The sequence below is a fragment of the Canis lupus genome, chromosome 13 (genome assembly GCF_048164855.1).
Source record: "Canis lupus baileyi chromosome 13, mCanLup2.hap1, whole genome shotgun sequence".
Lineage (NCBI taxonomy): Eukaryota > Metazoa > Chordata > Mammalia > Carnivora > Canidae > Canis > Canis lupus.
In genome coordinates, this window is record NC_132850.1 from 41575442 (window position 1) to 41594436 (window position 18995).

The 18995-nt window shown below is 38.8% G+C and overlaps 1 protein-coding gene across 1 annotated transcript in view; it reads left to right on the top strand.

Moving 5' to 3' along the window:
* Nucleotides 1-18995, top strand: part of UTP20 (UTP20 small subunit processome component) — a 95675-nt gene that overhangs the window by 20626 nt on the left and 56054 nt on the right. The window contains exons 15-25 of the mRNA XM_072773298.1: nucleotides 1197-1302; nucleotides 2756-2906; nucleotides 3557-3619; nucleotides 4391-4549; nucleotides 5622-5698; nucleotides 8650-8729; nucleotides 8959-9199; nucleotides 13011-13196; nucleotides 16883-16973; nucleotides 18192-18277; nucleotides 18814-18939. Coding sequence (XP_072629399.1) covers nucleotides 1197-1302; nucleotides 2756-2906; nucleotides 3557-3619; nucleotides 4391-4549; nucleotides 5622-5698; nucleotides 8650-8729; nucleotides 8959-9199; nucleotides 13011-13196; nucleotides 16883-16973; nucleotides 18192-18277; nucleotides 18814-18939 — 1366 coding nt within the window. The remainder of the gene's footprint in view (nucleotides 1-1196; nucleotides 1303-2755; nucleotides 2907-3556; nucleotides 3620-4390; nucleotides 4550-5621; nucleotides 5699-8649; nucleotides 8730-8958; nucleotides 9200-13010; nucleotides 13197-16882; nucleotides 16974-18191; nucleotides 18278-18813; nucleotides 18940-18995) is intronic.

Here is an 18995-nt window from a genome sequence, read left to right on the forward strand (position 1 = left end):
GAGGGCAAGCCGAATCTGAAGATGGAGCATCAGAGGGTATGACACTCCGGTACCCAGGATGCCTCATTTTCAAGCCACACCTTGAAATGTCCCATGCGCATGCCATCCCTATATACACCTTGGACTCCAGGCACTTCCATTTGCTTACCCTGAGCGAGATACTATCTCTTACAGCCCTCTGACTACCCTCATGACTCTTTCTTCTGCCGGAATCCTTTCTGGATTACAGATTTTCTTTCAAAACTCACTTCAAGCACGCCTCCTCTGGGAAGGCCTACGTGACTTTCTTGGCAGTATTAGCCTGCCCTGCCCGGAGCACCCTTCCCAGTTACATACTTGAACATCTCCTCTCACTAGCCTAGGACAGCAGTTTGAAAGTAGGTATTTTGTTTCATCCTAGCGCAGTTATTTCTTTTTGAACATCATGTATAGCAGTTCGTTTATTTACTGTGCTAGGTTCTCTGTTAGATACTAAGCAGACCCTGCAGACTCAGCACAAGTTCAAGTGCTCAATAGCCACATGTGGCTTGGACTGCAGCTGCGTATTGGCACAAGTACAGAACACTGCTGTCCTTGGAGAAAGCTGTATTGGACAGCACTTTCCTCATCTCTGGAGCAGGGGTTGGCAAAGTTTTTATGTAAAGGACCAGAGAGTAAATAGGTTTTCATATTCAGTCCCTGTGGCATATTCTTTATTGTTTGGTTATTGTTTCAAACATCCCTTTAAAAATGTAAAAAGCATTCTTAGCTTGTGGGCCATATAGAAAGAAGGCTACAAAAAGTCTGACTTGTGGACCAAAGTTTGCCAGCCTCTGGTCTAGGAATAAATGAATGTCGAATTAAAGGAAAATAATTTATTAGCTTTTGAAAAGTACAAGTGCATCTCCTTAAAACTTCTAGTTTGGGTAATGCCATTGTGTGGGACCATCGAACTTCCTCCTCATCTTAATTAATGGAACATGTATTCTTTGTTTTTGAATATTTTTTTCTTAAAAAAGCTAAAATACATGACTTGGAAACCTTGTCTTTTTAGTTCCTTCTTGTTACATTCTGAATATTGGACAGATGATTCTTTAGAAGGCACAAATTCACTTTAACAACTTCTATAAATAGCAAGTATTAGATAAATGAGATGTCTAGTAGTTAATCTGTCAAAGGAATAAGTTATATGGTTAGTCCTGTTTTTCTGCCCTCAGGAAACTTATTTGTTCTTTGTCAAGCTGTAAATACTCTGCTAAGTTTGGAAGAATCTTCTGAACTCCTTCATTTGGTTCCTGTGGAACGCGTGAAGAATTTAGTAATGTAAGTAAATACACCCCCGGTTTATCTTACTCACAAATAAAATATAAAAGCTTCTGTTCTTGTGAAAACTTGGGCATAATGAAAGTCCTTGGTTTGATCTATTTATACGTTAGTTGTGTTCATATTAGAAATTTGTTATCGATCTGAATCCTTAAAATAAGTCCATCCTTTACACGGTCTTTAAATGCAGATCCATCTCTGTGGAGAGGTATTTTACCATGTGTGTAAACTAGTGTTGTAGATTGTCCCCAACCCTAGCATCTCCCCATGTTGACCTTCTGTAACTTCCCGAGTACTTCCAGCATACATATTTCTACTACACTTAGTCTCATCTCCACACGTTCACCGTTTCAGAATACTTTCCTGTGGTCCTTTTACTGCATACAAACATAGCCCAGTGCATTGTTTGTTTGCAAGTTGATGTCACCCTGTTCCCGACTTTGGTAGTAGCCCTGAGCTGTTACTGGGGAGCTGTTTTCTACTCAGCCCAGTACCCCTTCTTAAAGTAAAACCTGGTAAAGTAGTTGACTTCTTTTTCTAGACTCTAATCCATTTTATGCATTTTAAAACAGGTTTATTCATTTCCTTCATTCAGTAAATATTCACTCGCTTTTCTCATGTAGCAGGCCGTGGCACTGGGAGACACGTTCAGTGAGTGAGACACACACAGTACTCTGCCTTCATGGAGTTGCTGTTCTAGCAAGAAGAAATACTGAGCAAAATAATACATACACTGTATAGCACATTAGACAGTGGTAAGAAAATTAAAGCAGAGGCGGGATAGGGAGAGTCTGAAGGGCTAGAAACAAGGACACTTTCAAATAGGGAAGGCCTCACCAAGAAGGAGACATTTGAGCAGAAACGGAGAAGCATCAAGGAAGTAAATCGGGGGATCTGGGATCTGAGGCTCCCTGCGTTCCTGTCCCAGAAGACCTGAGCGTTGCCACTGGGAGGGGCTGCCCAGCAAGGAGCCATTGTGGAACTTTTCTCTTGATTGCAACACCAAGCCAACTTCCAGCAGGCACAGTCCTTGCATGTAGTCAAAACTATGATTCTGAGCCGCGGGGAAGAGCTGTTTTCTTGGTGTGTGTGAGGCCACCTCAGCCATCTCAAATCCTTGAAGTATGTCATGATAAGAATGACTTACGAATGGAGCGTGTTAGCTTATGGCAGGTGCCACAGCTTCTGTGTTCTTCCTCTGAGGAGACATCCCCCTGCAGTTCCCACAGGGATAGGATATATGTGAATGCTTCCGCTTAAGCTGTATGTCCTTGAGCACATCACTCATTGTTGCAAGGCCTCAGATTCTAAAATGATGCTAAATGTCTACATAAAGCTTTAACTTGGTTCCTTGTACATTCCCTTCACCAGTGATGATTTTCTGTGGTTTTTGTTATAGTCTAAATAGTCGGCTGTATGGTGCAGGTTGGGTCTAATAAATATCTTGTTGCAGAACATTTCCCTTGGAGCCATCTGTGTTGCTGTTAGCTGATCTCTATTATCAGAGGTTATCATTATGTGGCTGCAAAGGGCCACTTTCTGAGGAAGCCTTAATGGAATTATTTCCCAAGTTACAAGCAAACATTTCAACTGGTCTATCCAAGGTAATGGTGTTTTGTGACATGTTCTCGGTCTCTCATCTTTTGATATGTATGTATTGCCCATCATTATCAGAGCCCCTTAATCAGAAAGTGCTGCTGTGGGGTGATTTCTGTTTAAAACAGTGATTCGTGAACACTGACCTACAAGCTGATTGCAGCAGGATTAATTGGGAAGCTAAATACAAATATGAATTCTAGATCCTCATAGGCCAGAATTCTGACTCAATAGGGCTGAAACAGAAAAATCTGCATAGTTTTTTAAAGCCCCCTATGTGATTCTGCTGTTTGGTCAAGTGTACGTAAATACACAAATACATACAAATAAAAATCACTAATTGCAACAGGATTGTAAGTTTATTGAGATTCTTTGTACTTATTTACAGAGATGCTCATAGTGTCATAGTTGAAAGGAAAACGTGCTTCTCTGGGAAACTTTATCTTCTCAGTCTAGTCTGGTCATTAAACTGATCCATGTACTATTTGAATGAGGTCTTGGTTGGTGTCCAATATGAAATAAGGGATAGAATAACATGTATTTCTCTGACAAGTGGTTTATTTTCCTTAGTCCTATATAACATGGAATCTCACTGTCTATAAATCAGTTTCTTCTGTGTAAACTTTGGAATTTGAAACATGCCTTTTACCTTGTCTAGATTCGGCTCTTGACAATAAGGATCCTAAACCATTTTGAGGTTCGACTTCCAGAAATGATGGAGGTATTTTCACTGTTAATTTGAATAACTTGTTAAAAACATTACTCAGTTTTTTTTATTTCCAAAAGGACACTTGTGCAGAAAGTTCAAACACTGTTGTACAAATGTCTATCTTAAAAACTGAAATTCTTTGTTGTAATTTTTACTTCTGCCCACACTGAAAATTCACTGGTAATTGGTGAATATTCTTTCAGATTTTTTGTATCCACATGTATAATTTAAACAAATGGCCTCATGGAAGGTTTTTCCGTATCAGTACCTGTAGGCTTACTTCATTTCTTTTGAAGCTTCAACATTATACCACAGTTGAAGATATCTTGCATAACCAGTTCTCTGCTGACGGATTCTAACATGGGTTGTTTGTAGTTTTTCAGCATTTCCAATAAAAGGGTAGTGAACATCCTTATGCTGATGTATTTGAATAGGGAAATATTCCCATAATGCAGATTACTACTTCTAAAAGCAGAACTGTAGAGTGAAGTATATATACACATTTTTATTTCAACAAATTTGGCCAATCAATTTGAGTCATTTTGAGAATTAGTCTTCCATTTTTTACTTGTCATTTCTGTGCTAAACATTAATCTTAAATTATCTCTTGAAAAAAATGATATGAGGAAAAATTAATCATTTACTCAAAAAAGTGTTGCTTATTTAATTTCAAACATTAACATATCCCAGTTTTTCTTTTTTTAGAACTTTGGCTCCATTTCATGGTCTTTTTTGGGAAATCAAAGTACTGACCTGCCTCCTTGGTTTTCTCCATTCACTCAGGATGATGGGCTTTCAGAGCGTCAGTCTGCCTTTGCTGTGTTACGACAGGCAGAACTCGTTCCAGCAACTGTGAGTGATTACAGAGAGAAACTTCTTCACTTGAGAAAACTAAGACATGATGTGGTGCAGGCAACAGTCCCTGATGGGCCATTGCAGGAGGTATAAAAAAGTGTCCATGTTTTTTGAACTTAATTATGCTTTATGATCTGTTTTGCTGGCTTTTGGAAAGAGAAACCTACCAAGTAGTTAAAAATTTTTAAGCTATGTAAATCTCCACAGTTTTTTTAGATGCTTTGAATTAAATGGCTCTGCCAGCCTATTCAACAGTGGAAATAATTTACCCTCCTCCATTCTCCTGAGTATGTACATAATACGTGAAGGGAGGAAGTACATGGCAACAGGAGCACTCAACATCAGGCTTAAAACCTGATGCTCTTCTCCAGGTCTGTTCACTACCGCAGGATGTCAGGCACACCTACCTTTTGTATGGTATTTTTCATCCATGACCGTTGAATGTGGATCAGAGATGCCTTTGGGAGGAAGGCCAAGTAGAGGAATTCCCTTTAGATCAGAGCAGTTCCGCCCTTAACCTGTTTTATATATTATCGTCCTTTGCTACGTTTCGTTTGGAAAAAGGGCTCTGCTGCTAAAATAGTCACAAACACCTCGCCCCCAATTATAATAAAGCTACCATTGTGTATAATGCCTCCCTAACACATGGGGATGTGAGTAATGACAATTGTTCTCAAGGCAACTGAGAAAACTTTAGACCTTTGGAACTGAATGCCTGTAATGCATTAGAGTTTGAAAACTCGGCCATCTGCTTATAAAACCCTCGCTGCCATTTACAGTGTACTATCTTGGGTTCTTGGGGATCTGTGCCTTACTGCTTACCCTTTAGGTTTTGTCTTACAAGGGGACAGGAAGAACGTGTTTGCTAGGTGGGAATTTAATCACAAGTCTTTTCAAATTCTACATCTTTTGTGAACATCTGGAGCAAGTGTTGAGTACGTTTGCTTTAGGGATTCTTCTCTGTTAAATAGCGAGTGACGTTTGGGGTAGAGTTGGAAAATTATTATATACTGAAGTTTGGAGTGGTACCTACAGCTTTTTCCTTTAAAGCACAGGCTTCTTTCCAACCTCCAGTTGTCTTGAGTTGGGATATTTGTATCTTTACGCCTTCTATTCTGCTTTATTACCCATTTACTAAACTAGTCTCCTATAATTGCAGGTGCCACTTCGTTATTTATTAGGAATGTTGTATGTTAACTTCAGTGCCCTCTGGGATCCTGTTATTGAACTAATAAGGTAAACATGGGTTACAATGATGACACTATTATGTTTTAACTACTGTAGAATGATCAGGCCAGTATTATACTCCATCTAGGTGTGATTTAAATGAATGGGTAGGTATAGTATCTGTAGCTCCAGTCCTTTGGACAAAGTGAAGAAAAAGTAAACATCACTTAACTCTCTAATACCAAGTTTTTCAACAGTTTGACTGTTCTGTGTATGTTTCTTTGTGCTTCGAAATAACTTTGGAGGACTTTGTCTTTTTACTTTTTATGAAACATTTTTTATTGCTGAATTATTTTTTAGAGTAATAGGATATTGTATAATAATTGCAAAATTTTATTATATAGTGAGTCAGTGAGCCAAACTTTAGTTTAAAAATAAGGACTTTTTGGGCAATCCCAGGGGCTTAGCAGTTTAGCGCCACCTTCGGCCTGGGGCATGATCCTTGGAGACCCAGGATCGAGTCCCACGTCGGGCTCCCTGCATGGAGCCTGCTTCTCCCTCTGCCTGTGTCTCTGCCTCTCTCTCTCTGTTTCTATGAATAAATAAATAAAATCTTAAAAAAAAAACAAAATAAATTAATTAAAAAAATAAAAATAAGGACTTTTTAAAATCCTAGTTGTCCAGTGTCCAAAATTCCCTTATAGCTCTAAAAAGGACCTTAATAATCACATAGAAAATACATATATTATGCCTTATATGTAGTCTGTCCTTTTGCAGGCATTTGCCTTCAGATGGTCTGATCTGGCTTTTTGTCAGATTAGAAACATGGGTGACCTCTCAAAACCCTAACCATCAGTTTTTATCTGACAGAAGTAGAATAAACCAATCTCTTTCCTATTTGGAACTAATTTGTCTTCTTTTTACTGCCCTTTAGAACCATTAGACCATTATGATGACGACAAGGCCTTCTAACATCAACTTCATAATTTTCTTTATTGTGCTTAGGGGGAAGAATCTGATATATGTGTTTCTAATAGCCCATTATCAAAAATGTTGGTTTCTCAGTTATTGAATGCCTTTAATGGTTCTCCATTGCTGGTAGGCTGTCCTCTTGCTGGGTACATCTATCTGTCATGTATAGTTAAGTACATTTATTTGTCACGTATAGTCAACAACATACATAGTTCATGTCTTGTATAATGGTTATCCACCTTTGCCTAGCAGTCTGTACTTTGCCCAGGGACATCCCTGTGGTCAGAGAAGTGACGCCTGGGAACTGGAGACTGATCTTTACTAAGAAGCCCTTTAATCTGGGCTGGCATGGGGCTCAGAATGCATGAAAAGCAGCTCAGGGAAAAGGGAGGCAGGAATCCAGCCTGTGTCTCTATGGAGACTGTCTTCCAGCTGCTCCTCAGTAGAGCTATTGGCTGAGACCTGCTTGAGAGTCTCTACTGGCCCCTCATCTGTCCGGGAACACAGACACACACTCAACACACACACACTTAATCACAACCTTCTATGGCAGTAAAAAGAGTGTTGAGCTGGGGGATTACTATTAAAGATGATATCCAATCTCCAAATGTGAAAAAGAAGGTTCTTGGTCCTTACCTGTGCCCCTGGTTTGGTGCCTTGTGTTGATCGGGAGGGGCCAGACCTGCTCCTTCAAACTCCATAGTCAGTGATCCCCAAGAGCTAGGCTAAGGCCTTCTCATGCTCCATCTGGGTCCTGGTAATTGTTGATCCTCTCTCTGGAGCCTGTCTGGTCAGGCACAGAGCTAGAGGTGACCAGTAAGATATTAGGAACAGGGGGAAAAAAAGTATTCTTAGAAAATTAATGGCAGAAAGATTATAAACATTTTGAGACTATCGTTTTTATGATACCAGATTATATAAACACTTAAATGATTCATTGCTTCAAATTCTGAAAGATGTTTCATGTAATTATTTATTTTGCCTTTTTGTTAATGATAAGTATATTAATTCGGTGAAGAAAAACCAATATTTAACATTAGTTTTGAACAAACTAAGTTCTCTCTCCAGTTCTCTCCTTTCTTTAATGTGCCATGCTTCATACTTGATGCTCTGTTCCCATTATTGTACCTTTAAAAGTGTTCTTACAGGGATCTATAGGCTTTCAAAAATGTTATTTAGTATTTTATGACTCTAAAAATAATTCCTCTTCAAAAAATTAAAAATAAAAATACCACATGATTCAGTAATTCAACTACTGGGTATTTACCAAAGAACAAAAACACTAATTTGAAAAGACATATGTTTACTGCAGCATTGTTTATAATAGCTAAGATAAGGAAGCAACCTAAATGTCCATCAATAAATGAATGGTTAAGAAAGATGTGGTGTGGTATACTGCGGAATATTATGCAGCCATAGAAAAGGATGAGATCAGGCCGTTTGAAACAACATGGGTGGACCTAGAGGATATCATGCTAAGTGAAATAAGTCATACTGAGAAAGACCAGTATCATGTGATTCCACTTATGAATGGAATCTTAAAAAAAAAATAAACAAAAAGCAGAATCAGTCCTACAAGTACAAAGAACAAACTGATGGTTGCCAGAGGGGAAGAGGTGAAGGGGTTGGGCAGAATGGGAAGGGGAGTGGGAGATACAAGCTTCCAGTTACGGAGTGAGTCATGAGAATAAAAGACAGAGTTTAAGGAATATAGTCAGTGACATTGTAATAGCAATGCAATGGAGCGGGTGGTAGCTACACATGTGGTGAGCATAGCACAATGTAATAAATTTGTCAAATCATTAAGTTGTACACCTAAACTAATAGTGTGTGTCAACTATACTCAATAATCATAATAGTAGTAATAATAATTCCTGCTCAGTTCAGGCATTTTAAAAAATATAAAGAAGTACAAAATTTTTAAGCCCCATATTTGGGGATAACCTAATTAAATTTTAGTTATATCTTTTCACCTTTTTTTTTTTCCTGCAAGAGATCTTTTAAAAAGGATTATTCCACATACTTTGTTTTGTGATCTTTTCTCTTAGTTCTCATGCACACGAAATGGAAAATAAACAATTTTGGAAGGTCTACTATGAACATCTAGAAAAAGCAGCTGTACATGCTGGTATGTAAGCGGAAGTGGAGGGGGGACTGGGAAGAAAAGAGATTGTTTAATTTTTTTCCTGCTTAATTGCACATGAATGGGAAAACAAATGAGAAATTTATTATTTTGATGATCTTTGGATATAGTTTATTGTTTCCTCATATTACTAGAGAAAGAAATGCACCCACTTGAAGAAACACATAGGACAGATGTTTACATTTCTCTAACGGTTCTGACCTTTTCCTTGCAGAGAAGGAGCTACAAAATGATGTCAGAGATGAGAAGTCCATTGGAGATGAAAGTTGGGAGCAGACTCAGGAAGGAGATGTTGGAGCTCTTTATCATGAGCAGTTAGTGTCGAAAACTGACTGTCGGGAAAGATTGGACCACACCAACTTTCGATTTTTGCTCTGGCGAGCTCTGGCAAAATTCCCAGAGAGGATAGAGCCACGGTCCAGGGAACTCTCCCCACTTTTCTTGAGATTTATCAAGTAAGTCTTCCTTTCTAGGAACATCCTGGTAGGGTGTGAGGAAGAGAAGATGCAAAGTCTTAAGCTCCCAAGTAGCCTCAGTGTTTTTATATGTCTGTCACGTTTTCAGATCATTGACACCTCTATAAAGCACTGGCTCTCTCAGAGAACAACTGGTTTTATTCACCACTTGATTTTATATGAGTCAGGATTTTACCAGCCTATAAATGCTGTTAATAGAAATTCCAGGTTAAATTAAAAAATCTAAAATTCCAGGTTACAAAACAAAAAAGGCCATCATATTAGATCAATGTATAAAGCCCTTGTTATTTCTTGCCCTGTTTGTCATTTTATTGCCTGCCTGAGGCTTTAAAGTACTTTCCAGTAACACAACCCCTGACACTCTTTTGTGAGCCTCCCAATGTTTCCCAGGATGCTGATGGAATGTATTCTCAAAGGATAACAAGAACTTTCTGGAGCATTGTTTTGTTTTGACTAGATAGGTTGTGTGATAGTTGGATTGCTTTAAAACTAAAGATAAGGGATGTATTGTAAAGAGCAGTACTAATTATTCAATAAAAATATATATTTTCCATTAGTGTTTCATCATATGGGAAAATATTCTTGGTGTAGTAAGCAGGCTACAAACCACAGCATGCTTGGTTTGTTTGAGGAACAGCCAGGAGATTTGAGTGGCTGCAGCAGTGACCCTTGGAGAAAGTAGTTGAAGATGAGGGCAAAAACTTACAGGACAAATTGTGTGAGGTCTTTAAGTAATAGTAAGGGACTTTGTTTTTTTCTGTTAGTGAAATGGAAAGCCATTAGAAGATTTCAACAGTCAGGACATGACTTAAATTTTCCTGAGGATTTTTCTAGCTGTCATGTTGAGAATAGACTGTAGGTTGGCCAAAGCGGAGAGACCTACCAGTTTCAGAGATTATAAAAGTCCAGGCAAGAAATGATGGTTACTTGACCAAGGTACCAAGGTACTAGGTACTAGTTATACCTTGTACATAGTGCAACTGATGAGAGGTGGTTGAATTCTGGATATTCTTGGATTTCAACTCAGTAAAAAATATTTTTGAAGGATTGCAACCAGATCAGCCTCTGTGGGGTTTGGTCAGCCAACAGATCAGATGTCTGGGTCTTGGGGGGGCTGGGGAGTGGTAGAGGAAGGTGAAAAGGAGCAACTGGGGATGTCCCTAAGGTTTTGATCTGAGCAACTGGAAGAAGAGTCACCATTTACTGAGATTGGAGGATTGCAGAGGTTCGCAGATTTGTGAGGGAAGATAGTTCATTTTTAGACGTGTTCAGTTTGGGATACTGAATAGACATCTAAGTAGGGGTAATAAGTAGACAGTTGGATTTGGAGTATAGACTCAAGGGGAATATTGGCCTAAAGATTATAAATTGGAAAATCATTAGTATACAGATGATTTCTTAAATTAGGAGATGGGGAATGAGGCCATGCCTAAATGCATATGTAGAGAGAGAAGACTTCCAAGGACTAATAATGATATTTAGAGATTGGAGATAAGGAACCAGCAAAGGAAGCCAGGACAGAGTGACAGAGGAAGAACCAAGACCTCGTAGTATCCCAGGAGCTAAGTTAAAAAAGTATTTCAAAATGGAGTAATGACTTGGATCAGACGTATCTGAGACACCAGTCAGATGAAGCATAAGACTTGACCATTGGCTTTAGAAGTAACCTTAACAAGAGTTGTTTTGGTTAACTGGGTAGGGGATAAAGCTTGATTAAAATGAGCTTAAAAGGAAATGTAAAACAAAAACAAGTATGGACACTTCTTGTGAAAAAGGAAGCAGACAGGTGGAGGGAGATGTGAGAGCAGAGAGAGCTGCTGTTGCTAGGTTGCTATTTAAGATTTAAACAGCATAAATCTGTATCATGCTGGTATGAATGATCCAGAAGGGAGGGAAAATTCGTAATGCAAGAAAGGGAATAAAATTGTTGGAGTGCTGTCTTTGAATAGTTAAAAGAAGATAGGATCCAGTGCATAAGTAGAAAAGTTTATGTGACTAATTGAAGCAAAGATTCAGGCAGGTCAGTCGATACTGTGGTAGAAGAGTAGTGATTTTTTTCACGTAACTCTTCAGGCTTAATTGTATTTATAGAATGAAGACAGTGATATTTAGTTTCCTTGCCTTGTTTTGAAGGCAAAATAATGTTTATCAGTTGTTTTGTGAATTTCAAAGAGCTATACATATGCAAGCTAGGACTAACGGTGTTAATAGGAAATCAGTTTCTCACTATGTTGAGTTTCCAAATTTTTCCCTAAAAAAAGAAGTAGGTTACAAATGGATTACTGGAGATGGGGAAAGGAGCCTGAAAAAGAAGTGGTTTCTGCATTTAAGAAGACTTAGAAACTAAAGATACACAGTTTTTAAAGCAAATACTTTTATAGATGATCCAAGCTAATGGAAAACTTAAATATCACCTTTAATTCCATCTTCAAAATATATTTTAGGCTTTTTATTTTATTTTATTTTATTTTTTATTTTTTGACTAGAAGTTTGCATTTCTAAATATGTTTCAAACAATTCAATATTAGAACTAATTCGTGAATCTGTTGTAAGCATTCTTTGAGAGGAGCAAACCAGAAGCTGGAATGACCAACAATGGCAACAATACTGTGAAATAGGTGACATCTAAGGAGTACTTGCTGCGTATTGGGAGCATGCTTGTAAATGCTCTGAATTATCTTACTTAATAAACATGAGGGAACATGCTGAGCATGGAGAAAAGGTTTAAACAAATATGTCCTATATGGTTAACTGAGTGTTGAGAATACAGCAGAGACGTCATTAAATGGATGATGGTATGGTTGTTAACTGACACAGCAACTTTGCTCATTTTATTCATTCATCCATTTTTTATGTGTTAAGCATTAGACCGTGCTGGGTGAGAATACGAAGGTGAATGAGGTGTAGCTTCCCAGCTCTCCAGGTGCAGTTTAGTATATTTACCAGGAGTTTAACATAATTAACCTGGGGTTACTTCCAGGTTGGTAGGGTGCTATCCGCAAACATGTTTCACCAGTATGTTTTTGGATGCAGACTTTAAAGTCCATCTGATCAGTTTCCTTATATCCATAGCCCAGTGCCATGCACAAAACAGACAACAAATGAATAACTGTTGGATGAATGAATTAAAGGAACACAAAACCAGTGCACTCTGTGACAGCCTTCAAGATGATAGTAGTTCCTTAGAATAGTGGGTCACAAAGGGATTGAATGTCATGAAATAAATGTGAACACCAAGTATACAAGCTTAGTTTAAAGAGACAGAAGATAAAGACTGACTGATTTTCATTGCCTGGACATCCAGTTTGAGTCTGTGTTATGTCATGACTGTCCCCATAGCCACGGAGTTGACAGTCCGTCTGTCTTAGACCACGTCCAGAGGACGGAATTCTGTTGTGGCACTGTATTTGCAAAAGAACACTGGCAAAGTAGAAAGCGGCTGGTGCAGAGTGACCAGCATGGTCTTAATGCTATGCTTTAATTATTTAACATAATCCAGTCCGACACCCACCCTCCTCCAATTATGGTTCCAGAAACAGGGACACTGATTTCAATTCAGTCCAAAAGGGACTTTTCATGGCAGTGTAACAGTGGGATTTTAAAAGCATAACTGCAGTTAGCAATAGATTTGTCAAGTAGGGTACTTAAGCTGGGCTGAATAAAAAAGAATGTGAGGAGGCTTGGCTAAGGTGCCATTGATGACTTTTCAGCATGTGACTCTATGAACCATGGTCACACATCTGTCATAAACAGAATGAGGACATTTCACCTTCATCTCTTTTCACTGTAGCAATGAGTATTACCCAGCAGACCTGCAAGTTGCTCCGACCCAGGATCTGCGAAGGAAAGCCAAGGGGGTGGCAGCAGAGGAAGTAGAAGAGGAACCTGCTGCTGGAGATGATGAAGAGCTGGAGGAGGAGGCGGTGCCCGTAGATGAACCCTCACAGAAGAAAAAGACCAGAAGAGCTGCAGCAAAGTAAATTCAGTGTTGCTGAAAGCGCACAGATACAGGGCTCTAGGAGAAATGGGGAGACCTCTGATGGCCTATGTGTGACAAGGCCTTGGACAAGGCTTCAGATAGTTAATTGAAGTGCTGCATCCCCCTGGGATTTTGTTTTATAGCCCAAAGAAAACATCCTACCTTCAGAGCTGTTTGGTTGCTTGCTTGTTGTTACTTGTTTTTTATTTGGTCTCAGACTCAGAGTTGGGACTTTTAGGATTCTCTCATCGTAAGTTCTCTTTACAAATAGAGCATTGGGCCTGGAATGATTGAATACTCTTTGGCCTTTGCCCGTCACTTTCATGGCACCATGTGTTAAGGTTGTGTTCTAGGGGAACACGTAATGGAATATCCCTTCTCTTAAAACAAATGCATGCATCAGCACTTTCACTTTGCCGTTTGACTTCTGTCTGGTTGCCTTTTTTGTTTCCATGTTTTTACATTCTCTTTCCTGTTCTCTGGGTTGTTCATTTACCTAAGTTGTTAAGAAACCTTAGAGAAAGTAGGAGTGATCAGGCTTTCAAAAGTTACTGCAGCTTCCTTGAAGACTGAATTAAGGGCAACAAGGACCCGTGTATCCGTCCTACTGTGTTATTTTAACACTTTAGATCTCAATCTGATACACCTACCTGTCCAGTCTTCCCGCGAGCCACTTACTAGTCCATCCAATCAGCAGCTGTATTGGGTGCCTTTTGCTAAGTATCGGGCTACAAAGATGAAGGGTACTTACTTAGCCTCTGCTATACAGGAAGCACAGTCTAACGCCTGGTTGAATATTTTTATAGAAGAAGTGTTTTTAAAGGAGTTCTAGGAGAGGACAAATAGAGAAACAACCAAAACACCGAGGAGTTCTAGGAGCATACTAAAAGATGACTTAACTCCACCATAACGAGAAGACTGTTACAAGGGAAGGGCCCCATTGAGGCTGAAAGGCAAAGGGCAGCTGGGCAGGGAAGGCCCCTGCCAGCTCGTAGAAGCAGTGTGCAAAGCACAGGGGCACGAAGGAGCATGGCCACGCTTCCTCATGCTGTAGCTCCGTCCTGTTTCTACCTGATAGAACCCTGAGCGAACGAACTATCCCCTGCTGCTTCCTTTCAGAGAAAGATTGCTGTTTTCTGCTTTCTCAGCAGATAGCTAGCAGAAGATTAGTCCTCATCTTTCTTTGCTGAATAATTGAATAAGCTATTTAACCAGTCATGTCTCTTCCTTTCTCACCCCTGGACCTTTGCTATGTCCTCCCCTCCTTCTGTGGCCCTGCCTCATTTCTGCTGACTGAAATTCTGCTCCTATTTCCAGAAACAGTTCCTGTGCTACTTCTTCACCAACGTTTCTCCTGTCTTCTAGACTGCAGGTTCAAGTAACTCAGCTTCAGACTGTCAGAACAGGTGTCCACACCTCTAGCATGGTGCTTCTCCTTACCTTGGATGTTAGTTACTTTTTTACAGATTTGCCGGGTAAATCAGAAAGTCCAAAGATAAGGTCTGCATCTTAATTTTTCTGCCCCCTGTAGCCAAAATTAGAATACTGCTAACATACACCATTGAAAATGTGAGTAAATGGGTAATCACATTCCTAGTGTCCCCTCAATACATTCATAATCCTTCATAGAACATGCTCCTTGATGACGAGTATTTATTGAAAACATGTAAATTGGCTTCTGTTCTCTTTGACTCTTTTTTTATTTTGTTGTTAAGTAGGCCCCACCCTGGGCATGGAGCCCCCCACAGGGTTTGAACTCACGACCCTGAGATCAAGATCTTAACTGAGTGAGCTATGAGTCGGATGCTTAACTGACAGAGCTACCCAGGCGCCCCTCTCTGGGTCTTGAAGGCTACATAGCTCATAAAAATAATAATAATAAATGTTGGAAAAGAATGGATGTTTCAAAAGAAAATTTTAAGTTACTTTGTAAAACTGCAAGGGCTTGGTGATAATTATATAAGAGCTCTCCAGAGAAGCAGACCAATACGATGAGGGTGTACATATGTATGACTAAACAGGTTTATTGTAAGGAATTGGCTCACACGATTATGGCACCCAGTAGGTGCACAGTTTGTAGGGCAAGACAGCAGGCTGGAAAATTAGGCAGGATTTTATTGTAGCCTTGAATTCAAAATTCACAGAGTAGGATTTCTGTGTCCTGGTCTTGTGGTAGAGTTCCATCTTTCTGGGAGACACCCAGTTTTGCGCTTAGGGCTTCATGGATGAGGCCAGTGCACATTATTGAGGGCAATCCCCTTTAAAGTCAGCTGATTATAAATACGAACATCTACAAAATACTTTCATTGCATCACATAAATTAGTGTTTGATAACAAAACCAAACACATAATGTAGACAGGTTGGCACATAAGCTAAATATAAGCAAAAGTGCTACCGTATTTCTCTATCATATATAAGAAGGTCATAATGGCCAGGTTATTTTGTCTGTATTAACTAGTAGGACTTTTACAGTTTTGCATTTTTGTGCCCAGGAGCAATTTATTTTGTGGAGCAGAGGCCCCACAACTTTTTTTGTTGTTGTTGTTCAGTCTTTGCACAAAGTCCAGGGGGTCTTGTCTTTGTCCAGATGAGGAAGATGAGGCTCTGAAGCACTCAGTCCCATCCCCCTGAGTCAGTACTACACACACAGCTTGTTTTTTCTGTCTCCTCACTTCTCCCCACTTTTGTTCTTGAGATAGGCAAATAAAATCCCCCCAAATTGTGACTGTTTATTCATTCAAGGTTTGTTTGTTTTTTTTTAAGCCTTAATACTTCTTATCAATTATATGTAGAGATAAAACAGTTTGTTTCCCAAATATTTTTAAAGCTTCCTGGAGCCTGTGGATTAAGAAGTCGAGTGAGTAGCTATTGTAGAAGCTCTCTTCTCGACCTCTTTCAGTGGGTGATGTAATTGGCTTGCTGTCTCATCTCTGTGTTTAACTTTTGACCACAGAATGTTGTTCTTTCATTTTCCTTCTTGGTTTAAGCAAGAGCTATGGTTATCTACATATGGACCTCTGGCTCCTGACATCAGTGTTTATGTCATATGAAAGTGAGGAAGAATGTACCTTTTTGTACAATGTACCAATCTTCCTTTCTCCTGCATAGAACCTAGAAAAGGAATCATTCCAAAAATTATCTGTGTTCAGGTTTGCAATATTTCGTTGTTTTGATTACTTTCTTCCTGTGTCTGGTTTAATTTAAACCATTCTAAGCACATCCTGAATGACTCTCTGGGGTAGGGAAGCCTGGATTTCAGAGGAAGTCCTGCCTAAGATTTAGAATTCTGGAGAATAAGTTCCTAAATGCAAATAGTTAAAACTTGTTTGTTTAATTAACAGTGAAACTATAGTCAGGGCATTTGGCATACTTGTCAGAGAGACTAAAATTGGTGGGTACTATCATCTTAAGAAAATCTCTGAGGGTGCCTGAGTGGCTCAGCTGGTTCAGTATCCAGCTGTTGATTTTGGCTCAGGTCATAATCATAGGGTCATGAGAGCGAGCCCCATGTTGGGCTCCATGCTAGGAGTGGAGCCTGCTTGGGATTCTCCATCTCCCTCTCCCTCTGCTCACCACCCTCTACCCCCAACATGTGTGTTCTCTCCCCCCCCCCTCCAAAAAAAAGAAAATCTCTTTTCTTTAATTCTGTATTACCCTATGGTTTTTGGTTTTTCTTTTTTAGGCAGTTAATTGCTCATTTGCAAGTTTTCTCTAAGTTTTCAAATCCACGCGCCCTATATCTGGAATCCAGATTATATGAGCTATATCTTCAGGTAAGTAAAATAAATTTTTGCCACTGCAGTTCTTTGTGACTTTTCTCTGTTGTTTACCAAAATAACTTTTAGGCTTTTAATAATTGTTGATGAATAGGGCCCATGTCTACATTTTAAGTACTGTGTTGTAAAAATTAATAACTATTTTCTGTATCTTGATAAACAGTTTTAGACTTTAGCTATTTTGTTGATTATAAACACATTTCAGGTGTCTAAACCTTGATCAGCTGTATTAACAGTGGAGGCTGTGTCAAAAGAAGCTAGCTACTTTTCACTTCTAGGTAAGGTAACGTTACAGAGTGCTGGGATTTCAGGATCTATTACACTGAGTAAAAGCTGATAGTTGGAGTAAGTATCTTTTGCAGTCACATGTATAATCTTCAGTTATAGAAAAGATTGCAGAAAAAAATTTAATATCAGAAACAGAGTAAGCATTGGATGTCATTCTAAGCCATCTGGGGAAACAAGATTTCCTTTTTTCATTTGGATGTCTTTTATTATTTTTTTAAAGGTTTTATTTATTCATGATAGACAGAGAGAGAGAGAGAGAGAGAGAGAGAGAGATGCAGGCAGAGGGAGAAGCAGGCTCCATGCAGGGAACCCAATGTGGGACTTGATCCCGGGTCTCCAGGATCAGGCCCTGTTCCAAATGCAGCGCTAAACCATTGAGCCACCCAGGGATCCCCTCATTTGGATTTTTTTAGATGGAACTTATATGATTTCAGCAGAATTTATCCTCATTATGCCCATAATTCAGATACAGTTTGTTTATAAAGCCAGAGCTCAAATCTGTAGGAAGCTAAATTCTAAACCATCTGATCTGAGAGGCTCTGTACTAGGCCCTCTTTCCTGGCATCTTACTGACTGCCATTACTTTCACGGCATTATGGGAGCTTTCTGTCATCATGGGACCAGCCCAGCTGGTATGAACCCAAATTTATGTAGGGAATTGGCCTTGACCAGAAGACTGATAAACCCGAGAGTCTGGCATGTAGGATTCAGGGGTCAGAGTTTTGTTTCCACTTAGTTCATTGCACATATTCTGTTCATGCTGCACTTCTGGGAAAATGTAAGGCTGTTGTCAGGGATCACCTTTAACCCACGTCTAAAAAATTTAGATTCTAAGAAATCTAATTTACATTAACCCAAGTAAATTACTATTCCATGATATGTGTATATGTGACTTCATTAATTTATTCTATAAAATATTATTCTTAGTTGTTGCTACATCAAGATCAAACAGTGCAAAAAATAGCCCTGGATTGTATAATGACATATAAACATCCACATATCCTCCCTTACAGGTAAGTTATTTGAAGCTAAAGAAATGCTATTTCTTTGGCTGATTTTTACCTTTCTACCTGAGCACCTCTTCTAAAATAATTTTGTGAAGGCCTGGGAAATTTCCCTTTTTGACTATAATCGTAAGGCTATTTTCAGGTAAAAAATGAAAACTCAAAGTATATTTGTGTATTAAGAGTGCTTCTCCAAAGATAAGGTAGAAAAGAGAAGGCTATATCATTTCTTGTTGCTTCAGTGATGTCAGAATCTTTGTGATTACTTAGGGAATCATGATCACTCTCTATAAGAACTGAAGAAAGCTTTTGTATTAATCTTTTTTAAATGGCTGAATTGTTGACTAAGTTTTAATTCCTCATAATCACCTTTACTTTTTAAAATTTGAAAACCTGTCATTTCCTGAAAATTTTCCTTTATGAATGTCAACTATAATATATTAATTCATATTTCTATTATACATATCACTGTACTACTATATTGCATTTTTAAAAAATACCATTGATTATTAACTGATGATTTGTTCTATATTCCGTTTTTAAAGGGAAAACTTGCAAAGATTGCTTGAAGACAGAAGCTTTAAGGAAGAGATAGTACATTTTAGCATTTCTGAAGATAATACGGTAGTGAAAACGGCCCACCGAGCAGCTCTGTTTCCTGTTCTGATGAGGTATTTACCCTGTTTAAAACTGAATTTTTTTAAAAGTTAATTACAAAAGTAATTGT